At 49.6% G+C, this 10,392-nt stretch overlaps 1 protein-coding gene across 1 annotated transcript; it reads left to right on the forward strand.

Annotated features, from left to right (window-relative positions):
* The first annotated feature begins 1,781 nt into the window (after positions 1-1,781).
* slc35g2a (solute carrier family 35 member G2a) lies at positions 1,782-6,167 on the forward strand. The gene is made up of 2 exons (XM_030357530.1): positions 1,782-2,139; positions 4,279-6,167. Exon 2 carries the CDS (start codon positions 4,311-4,313, stop codon positions 5,751-5,753), a length of 1,443 nt encoding a protein of 480 aa, XP_030213390.1. The 5' UTR covers positions 1,782-2,139; positions 4,279-4,310; the 3' UTR covers positions 5,754-6,167.
* The last annotated feature ends 4,225 nt before the right edge of the window (positions 6,168-10,392 follow it).

Raw genomic sequence — 10,392 nt, forward strand, 5'->3', positions numbered from 1 at the left:
CACAAACAAACACACACACACACACAAACACACACACACACACTCAAACACAAACCAACAATCACACACACACACACACACACACACACACACACGCCCGCACACACACACACACACACACACACACACACACACACACACACACACACACACACACACACACACACACACACACACAAACACACACACACAAACACAAACCAACAATCACACACACGCACACACACACACACACACACACACACACACACACACACACACACACACACACACACACACACACACACACACACACACACACACACACACACACACACACGCACACACATATACAGAAAGAAGCCAAGGTCGATGGCAGGCTGGCAGTAGTATTATAGTATATAAGTATTTGTATTGGATAAAGCTTGGAGGTCCAGATTGAGCAGCCTCTACCAGCATGCTAGCGGTCTGAGAGCTAATGAGTTCCCTGGGGAGGTAGCCTTTAGCTAGCTCATAGCCTGCAGCCAGTTGCCACTGTTCCTTGGAAAGATAGTTAATGGAAAGATTCCAATATTAGGATAATAGGTACATATTTTATCCATCTAGGGATTGACAGGTTTTTCATGATTCATGATTCAGTTATGTAACCACACTCTAAATGAACGGTCTCTACTGTTGCCCTTGATGTCTTGAGTTAGTCAGTCAATCTCTCCCAAGGGGGTCTGCTGAGGTTTGGCAATGTAACCCCGTAGTCCAACTAGTATATTACACTATGCCAAACTATACCATACAATACTATACCCTACTCTACTATAACATGCCATACCATCTATCCTTCTCTACTACTATACTCTCTATATTATATGATACCATACCATACCACACAACACCCTACCAAACCATCCACCCCTCACCATTATAGAGACGGATCATTTGCACTTGTACATACTCTATTCGGCTCACTGTTTGTATTGTTTACCATTACACCCGACACAAAACCTTCACAGTGAATTACCCTGATCGCTGTCGAGAAGACACCCAGAGGTCGGTCCTGGTCTGACGACAGGGGGAAGGGTTGCTATGGTAATGAATGGTTTGGTCTGTGGTCTGCCCACACAGGTGCATTAGGAGGAAGGGCTAATAGGGCCAAACATGAGCACACAGAACAACCTGCGCCATTAGTTAACTGCGCAAATACAATTACTGGCAGACAGATGGAACAGGCCAGTGGTGCTAGTGGCTTTGCACTATCATAATGTAGCACAGCAGGTGCACTATGGAAAGGCCAGGGGAGACAGGATGGCTAGATAGAGAGTGGAGGGTAAAGAGGGGGGAGAGATAGGGAGATTGGAGAGTTTGTCGGTTGAAAGGAAAAAAAAACCTGCATTCTATTCCTAGAATAGATGCAGAAGGGTAGTCATAAAATATAGATACTGCATGAAGCGACACACACACCAACCTACACAAACGTAGACTCATACATGTGCAGCCACACACTGGCATACACACGCACGCACAAGCACACACACATGAGCACGCACACACTGACACAAACAGACACACCATACATGAGCATGCACACACAAGTGCATACACACTGGTAGAGCAAAAGAGTACACAAACATGAAATTAATCTTCTAGTTAGTGTATTGTATTTAACCCCATTAGTGCTAGTACACACACACCAATGTCACTGTATAGTGATAGTGACTATGTATTTAGTTCATAGTTTATGTATCATAGAAATAGGATATTCTGATCAGATATTCTCTTCAGCCAATGAAGTTTTTACGCATGCTCAGACATCATTATTAGATCTCTCTCTCGCTCTCATTCCCTTTCTCTGGAGCCAGAAAGCAGCATCTCTATGTGCTAATCGCGATTGTCGAGTCCGAGACCATAAAAAAACGCCTGGTCGAGGTTGACGCCCGACTCGGGCGGATGTGCAGCTCGCATCCCTCCAGACAGGTTGAGTCAGTGTCGCAGGGCGAAACGGCGAGGTGTGGGCTATATACACAGAAACAAGTGGCCATGGAGCAACGGACCTCTCTCTCTCTCCACCGTGACGGTAATGCAGGTGTCAGGCAAATGACTCGGGATCGAGCTGTGTGAAGTCTACACACTGCCGGTGGTGGGATCGACTCGTCGCGAGAGAAGCAGGTGAGTGGAGCTGCGCCTCGCTGCAGCCAGGTACACGCGCCACGACAGTAACGTCATGGTTCACGAGCCTGCGAACCGCGAGTAATATCGATCATTTTAATTGGGAAACTCCTCACAACACAATCCGGTCATCGCCTGGAGTTATCGAGAGGGGGTAAAGTCGAGCGTTACTAATGATTGGGTGAAATCAGGTACAGGCTTCCTCCATGTGATCGAGCGCGCGCTTCGTTTTCCATTCATGAATTCGTCACGCCATGTTTTTTCGACAAACACACACGATGGGTGTGCGCGTGACTTTAACGGCAATGTGGTTTCGTATCCGTACTATCACTTTGTTCATCTGTCATGATCAGTGTCGTTCCGTTCATTCATTGCTGTTATTATTTGGAACGGTCGCGTGCGTGCGTGCGTGCGTGCGTGCGTCCGCATGTGCGTATGTATGAGGGCGCTTGCTGATTTCCTCCTCATCCTATTGGTGTCTGGGCGTTTGCGAGGCACCAAAATAACCTTGAGTTGACTCACACGCGCTCGTACCAGGTTGGCGCGAGCGATTGTTGTCGCCAACAAGAAGCATCACATCTCCGGGATTTACGTCAAATATGTTCTATACAATATAAGTCCTAATTTAAGATAATACAACATAATATGTCTCTTTAATGTTGTATGCGTTGAAGATCGTGCGTAATCTCGACATTGATTAATATGTCAAAGACACGCGGGAATGTCAAGTCGTAGGCCTACAACGTGAGCTATAATTCCTGATTCACGTATATATCCCGAGATAAAAGGCCTATGATAATAGCTAATTAATGTATCGGTATAATATAGCCTACTGTTATGTAAGAACACAAGTACTGCAGCATTAAAGTTCACTGAGTTCTGGTCGAAGTGGTTCCCAGTCAAGATGCATGTGGATGGGCAAACCCTAAAGGCATGATCATGCTCGCTAACAGCGGACCCAGGGGTGTGTGAAATTAGATTTTTCTTTCCACACTGACACTGCCAACGAGAACGGGAGCGCTGTGCGCGCGCGTTGCGCGCGGGGCTGCATCGGTGATAAAACTACGACCGCTGAGCGCATCGGTCACCCTGATGGCGAGCGACACAAGGGCAGCAATCCAAAACATTCATTCCATCATATTCCGTTAAAGGCTTGCCACATAGGCCCGTGTTTGAAACATCGGTGAAGCAGGCAAGATGTTAACAGACATTTTATTAACGATAATAATGATTTGACCATCGTTTTATGGTATTCATATGCTACATGGCGTATATGCCAAATAGTGTGAATTGCTCAGATAATTATTATCAAAACAATACATCTGTAGAGATGTCATCTATTAGGTGCGACCAGCTCAAATCCCAGAATGGCAGTATAATTTTTTTTATGTGCTAATGAGCATTTTAAAGAAGAAAACACCTTTCTGTCTTGAATGGACCTGGACAGTATGCCTACTCTGCCAAGCCTTATATCTTAAATCAAACTTGTGGTTTCTAAACCCCACTAAACCATAATCCTAATGACTAGCTATAAACTATGTGTGGTTTTTGTAACTTGTGTTCTGTAGTAACCTATAGGTTACTACAGTAGTAGTAACCTGTAGTAACCAATGTTACACTGGATTTTATGGCAGTAATGGGTATGTGTGTGTGTGTGTGTGTGTGTGTGTGTGTGTGTGTGTGTGTGTGTGTGTGTGTGTGTGTGTGTGTGTGTGTGTGTGTGTGTGTGTGTGTGTGTGTGTGTGTGTGTGTGTCTCATGCATTTGTTTGTTCAATATTATGGATCTGGTTCAAGTTTTATCTGGATTGCAGGCACTGAGACTGAGACTGTTATAACTGTTACAATGACCCTGTGAAGTCACCCTCGGTGAGCTCAATGGTGAGGCTAAGAACAATCAAAGCTTATTATCAATACTGGTGCGGCAAATGTTTTTGGCAGTAAGACCCACTAAAAAACATGTGCAGAGCAGCTTTCTACCATTAATGTAGTTGCGTCATAGATTTGTATATTGTGTAATTCTCCTTTGTTGGGTACATCAAAGGAGTGAGTGTATCGCTACAAGTAAGATATATATAGAAGCACTATGCCAAAGAAGTTGGCCGGCCCCATTGACACTATGTCACTCTCCGCTCTCCCAGGTGCCCGCCCCTTGTCGACCCGAGGCGTTGCCATGGAGTCTGCTCACCTGCTGGGCCCGGGCGCCAAGAAGAGAGTGAAGATCCACCCGCACACGGTCACCGCCCAATACGCCACCCAGGCCCCCTACTCCCCCAAGCCGGGGGTCCACACCCACTTCCCCCAGCCCGGGGACGAGGGCTACGACGACGCTCCCTCCTTCGAGGACTTCGGCTCCTTCCTGGACGAGACCTCGGACAGGACCAAGCTCACGGAGGCCAGGAAGTGGCCGCAGACTCTGTTCGGCTCCAGGGATAAGGAGAAGGAGAAGGGCACCCCTCTGAGAGCCCTCCAGGGCGCGGGCGGTGGTGGGGGGGGAGCCGGGGGGGTGCTCGGAGGAGGCGGAGCCGGCGAGGGCTCCTCCTCCTCCGTGGGGGTCAAAGGCCCCGGGAAGGGGGTCGGCGGCCAGCTGGCGAGCTTCGGCGAGGCCTCGGTGTCGGCGTCGCGGTGGACGTGGGCGCTGCTGCTGGGCGCGGCGCTGGCCCACGGCGCGCTGGTCTTCCTCACCCGCCTGGCGTCCGAGCGCTTCGGCCTCTCGCCCCTCCTGCTGGTGTTGGTTCGCTCCGCCGCGCAGCTGCTCTCCGTGGCCGCGCCCCTGCAGCGGGGCGAGAACCCCTTCGGCCCTCCCGGCTACCGCCTGCGCCTCCTCTGCTACGGCCTGACCTACTCCCTGTCGCTCTGCTGCGCCTCCGCCTCCCTGGCCTTCGCCGCCACCGAGTACGCCACCCCCACGGGCCGCCTGGCCACCAGCGCGCTCTCGGCCGCGCTCGCCTTCCTGCTCCTGGAGGAGAGGCTGGGCTTGGCCGACGGCGTCGCCCTCGTCACGGGGATCTGCGGGCTGGGACTGACGCTGCTGCCGGCGGCCGACCAGCCGGAGGCGCCCGGCGGCGGCGCCACCTCGGCCGACCCGGTGGCGTTCTGGCGGGCCGCGTTCGGCTGGTCCCTGTCGGCCATGGCGGGTCTGTGGATGGCCCTGGCGCTGGTCAGCTACCGCTCGCTGAAGGAGCGCGTGGGCCTGGCCACCGCCCTCTTCACCGTCAGCTGGACGGGCTGCCTGCTGGCGCCGGCCTCCATGGTCCTCTTGCAGGGGGGCTGGGCGTGGCCCTCCCCCTCCATGCCCGGCGGCGTCCCCGTCTGGGGTCTGATGGCGGGGCTGGTGGCCGCCTCCGTGCTGGGCTTCCTGGGCACCACCCACGCCCTGACCCGGCTGCACCCGGCGCTGGTGTCGGCCTCGCTGAGCCTGGAGGTGCCGGTGGCGGCGCTGCTGCAGCTGGCCGTGCTGCCCGCCGTCCCCTTCGCCCCCGAGGTGGTCGGGGACGTCATGGTGGTGCTGAGCGTGGGCTGGCTGGTGACGGTGAAGCTCCTCCCCTCGCATGGAGCCGGGGGGCGGAAACAGCGGGAGGAGTACGAGGAGATCCTGGACTCTCCCATCAAATAGACAACACAGCGGCCGCGTGCCGTTTTTGCTGCTCATCTGCACAAAGCCTTCCTCCTTCTCCCCACACACCACGTCACCATTATTCCTTGTTCTTTTCTTCTCCCACTAGTCACAATCACACTTTGCCCCTACCAGTGGGAAGCTCAGTGTGGACTTGCTCTGTCTGGGATGATGAGGGTGTACATAATAGACTTCGGAAATATCGATGTGAGAATGATCTATTTTGTAATCGTACTTCTTTGCTGGGGGAAGTGGCAATATTGTGCTGTGTCTGTTCTGGTGACCTAAGTGATGTGACATTAAATCTCTCTATTGTGAACTGAAGGCTGATGTCTCTGTTCCAGTGTGTGTGTGTGTGTGTGTGTGTGTGTGTGTGTGTGTGTGTGTGTGTGTGTGTGTGTGTGTGTGTGTGTGTGTGTTTGTGTGTGTGTGTGTGTGTGTGTGTGTGTACGTACGTGTGTGCGAATGTGTGTGTGACATGTATTTTCACGTGTGTCTGTGTGCGTGTGTGTGTGTGTGTGTGTGTGTGTGTGTGTGTGTGTGTGTGTGTGTGTGTGTGTGTGTGTGTGTGTGTGTGTGTGTGTGTGTTGACTGTATAGTTTACAGGGCCCATAGCTTTGCTGCGACGGTGAAATATGTATATATACGTGTATAAATATAAAGGTATAAAGTTCTAGAGAATACATGGAAACGGAAAGAAAAATCAATAGGGAAGAAAAGAGTAAAGTGAAATGTAGGCATACAAAGGATAAATTGGTATTATTATTTTACACCATTTAATTAAATTTCTTATTTTTGTGCTGTATCATTTGGTTTGTTGCTATGTATTTTTACATTTGTGCTTTGGCAATGTAAACATCTGTTTTCCATGCCAATAAAACTCTTTGAATCTTGAATCTTGAGATGAAACCCGAAATGGATGAGGGAAATCGCACAGAGAGGAGAAGTAGGAGGAGAGGATGAAAGAGGGACGAATGAGGATGAGAAGACAGGATGATGTGGGGTTTCATCCTCATGGAGTCTCTCTCTCTCTCTCTTTCACTCTGTGGTTACAGAAGCAGTCAGGCTTAACAACCACCTGTCAAACCAAAAAACACTTGCAATTTCCTAGATTTTCTTTTGTCTTGCTTTCAAAATGTAATTGATTTCTCTCTTCGAGGAGCACCCCCTGCAGTACTCCAAAGTACTTTCCTAATTTTCTGCCTCTTCCTTTGTTATATTACATTTTCTCGTTATACTCTTTCTATTTATAGACACTATAGAGTGTCTCTTCCCTTGAGGTGATTAATTTGACATCAGTGGGCGTCAACTCAACCCCACTTATTCATGTCTGAATCTTTCCTGTCTCTTTCCATTTAACAAAATCATACAGACACTTTATTGAATGAGCAGATTCAGATGTTTTGTACATTATATTGTGTGAGAGTGAGAGAATTTCACAGCATGGGTCTGGCTGGACTTCAGATATAAGCATCTCATAATGTGATAAATCCAGCTTTCAGGTTGCTAATAAGAAGGAGAGTCACGGTTGAACCATGGGCACTTACACAGGGTTCTGCTGCGGTCTGTTCGAACAGTACCACCATGGTAATTAACTCATAAAACCACTCAATAGTATTACATTGCTTATAAAGTTTAACAGTTTTTCCTTACTTTAATAGTGTTTACTTGTGAATGTATAGACCGAGGCACTGTATAAAGGCAAGCAGGCATGACACACGCACGCACACACGCACACACACACACACACACACACACACACACACACACACACACACACACACACACACACACACACACACACACACACACACACACACACAGAGTTGTTCCAGTGGCCAAGGTTCCGTCACCAAAGAAAGGTGTTGAAGGATTATTGCCCCGTGGCAGTTACCTCATTAGTTATGAAAGGTTTTGCGCAAATCGTGAAGAGGCCATGCACACACACTGGCCATGACACACAACATAATTGACTCACTCCCATTCGCGTTTCAAGCCAAGAAGGGGGTAGAGGATGCCAGAGCAACATTGCTGGGTTTGGCTGTTTCGCACCTGGAGGGCAAGAAGACACATATGCCGCTTATGCCTTGTCGATTTCTCGTCAGCTTTCAACTGCAAGCAGCGCATATTGTAGCTCGCAAGCTTCCTGAAACATATGGCTTTGACTTTGGCACTACATGTTGACTTCTTGACAATGAGGTCACAGAGAAGCTGTGATATTGACACGTTGTCTGAGGCCCTGATGTGTTTAATCGAGGATCACCTCAGGGGGGCCTTTCTCGCCTTTGTTATTTGTGCTCTTAGTCGACACCAATGACGTATGTTTGAGTCAAGGTTCATAGCCAAGTTTGCTGACGATTCAGTGATTGTCAGCCTCCTACAGAACCATGAGGTTGGCCGTGGTCCAGTCTTGGACAACTTAATCCAATGGTGCGATGACTCATATTTGCAACTCAATGTCTCGAAGAGAAAAGAGATGCTTATCGCCCTGCGCCGAAACCCTACAGTCACAGACGACGGCACAGACTTTTATCAATGGTATACTTGTGGATACAGGAAGTAAGTATGGGAACTTGGGCATCATCCTGGATGACAAAAAACTTTTGATGCCAACACTGACGGCATCTTAAAATAGGCCAACCTTTTTATTTTTGCAATGATTTGTTGGTTTGGCTGCCACAGCAAGAGTAACAAAAATATACTGGGAAAGATTGTCAGACTTTGCCAAAAGACTATTGGCACCAACTTTACTAATCTTGGCCATGTTTATCAAGTTGGGCAAAGGCCATTCTGGCAGACCCTCCACACCCCTTTGGGGAAGAGATACGACTCTTGCCATCAGAGAGGAGGTACACTTTCCGTAGGAGGGCCAAATCAAACAGATATCTGAGATTATTTGTTCTGTTAGCTGTAGGTTTAGCTGCTATTGCACGCACACTTTACCAAAGGACTGATGGACTCTTGTTCTGCTTTGTATCTCATTACAATTTTATCAGGATGACATCTACTGTATGTTATTTTATGTACACACACACACACACACACACACACACACACACACACACACACACACACACACACACACACACACACACACACACACACACACACACACACACACACACACACACACACCCTTGTGGGTGGAGGGTGGAGCCCTTTCAGGCGGACTTATTAGTTGGTTTAAGGAGTTTGTATTCTTTAAAAAACATGTGCAATGTTATTTTCCACCAGACTAAGTCTTAAAATCACACCCAACAGCCAAGCCCTCCTGCAAATATATATATATTTTTAATAAAACCTTCAGTTGTTATGAAATGCACTTTTTTTCCAAGGTGTTGTCAAGGGTCCTAAATCCCACCCTCTCTTTGATTAACTCTCCATGTTGTTCCTCCCTGGTTGTCCTGAAACTATCCCATGAGCTTGCTTAGCTGAACGTAGTGTCTGTATCCCCACTGGTGACCATGGCCTTCTCCACTTTATCCACTTCGATGGCCGATGTGCCGGTAACTCCACGTCCTGCTGTTTGCAGTCTTCAGCCCCGCCCACCTGGCCTCTGCTTGATCAATGCCCCGGCTCATGATGGTCTAGCCGCTGCATCTGCCTCTTCGCTCTGTGCGAGGTTCATCTCCAGCCTCTGTAAGTGTGTACTCAGCTCCCGGCTGGCCTGTAAGAGCTGCTGTAACGTTGCATTCATCCTCCTTTCCCTCAACGCCGCTTCCTCCTCCCGCATCTCCCCCAGGAGGCCTCGCAGAAGCCTGAGGCTGGATTGACCTAACTGCCCCGGGCACGCTGACTCCAGGTCGGGTGAACGACAAGGCTGGCAGGCCCCCTTGGCCAGCTGCTCCAGCTTGGGGCTAAGAGAGGTTGCCCCCCCACAGCATTGCTTCAGGGTGTCCAGCAGCATGTTCTGCCGCATGTGGGAGTCCTCCAGGGCGATGAAAAGCTTGTCCCAGCGGGGGAGATCGGCAGCCAGGCATGGGGTAGCAGGAGACGGCCCTTATGGGTGGGGAAAGAAGGGGTACCCATTAAGTCAGTGTGGACAACTTCACACAAAATAGAAACATTTAAACGATTGCTATATGGACGAATGAATGGACAAAAAGAAAAACAGACAGACAGCCGAAAATCAGACCTTTGTTATCACAATCATCTTTCTCAGGCCAGCCAGGTAAGTCAAGAGGAAGAAGGAAAGGTGTAGGCCAGGACAACCAGAGGAACCATAGCTACAACAGGTACACTCACCCTCCTCCCGGTCCTGGGGGATCTCGTTGTTGTCGTCATAGTCGTCGCAGTTCGGCTCCTGTCCCGCCACAGACACTGCAATCACACAGAAGCTCCAGCACAACAAGAGCGCGCCCCACCGGACCACGTACACGGACATGCTGCTCACTTGCACCGCAATGCCAACGCGCTCTAGTGGGGTCTGGAGTCCTGACTGAGAAAGTTGAACACTCCCTTGACGGTGAGAGTATGTGGAGATGCAGTCTCCCTCCACCTCCACATCCACCTCCACACACACACACTCAGGGTGTGTGTGTGCGTGTGCGTGTGCGTGTGCGTGTGCGCGTGTGTGTGTGTGTGTGTGTGTGTGTGTGGGTTGTATTGTGTTGCTTCTTTTTATGAAGCCAGCGTGCAT

Source organism: Gadus morhua, chromosome 5 (assembly GCF_902167405.1).
Source record: "Gadus morhua chromosome 5, gadMor3.0, whole genome shotgun sequence".
Taxonomy (NCBI): Eukaryota; Metazoa; Chordata; class Actinopteri; order Gadiformes; family Gadidae; genus Gadus; species Gadus morhua.

Excerpts from the sequence above, each read along its gene's own strand:
- slc35g2a (XM_030357530.1), top strand. The coding sequence starts at position 4,311 with ATGGAGTCTGCTCACCTGCTGGGCCCGGGCGCCAAGAAGAGAGTGAAG.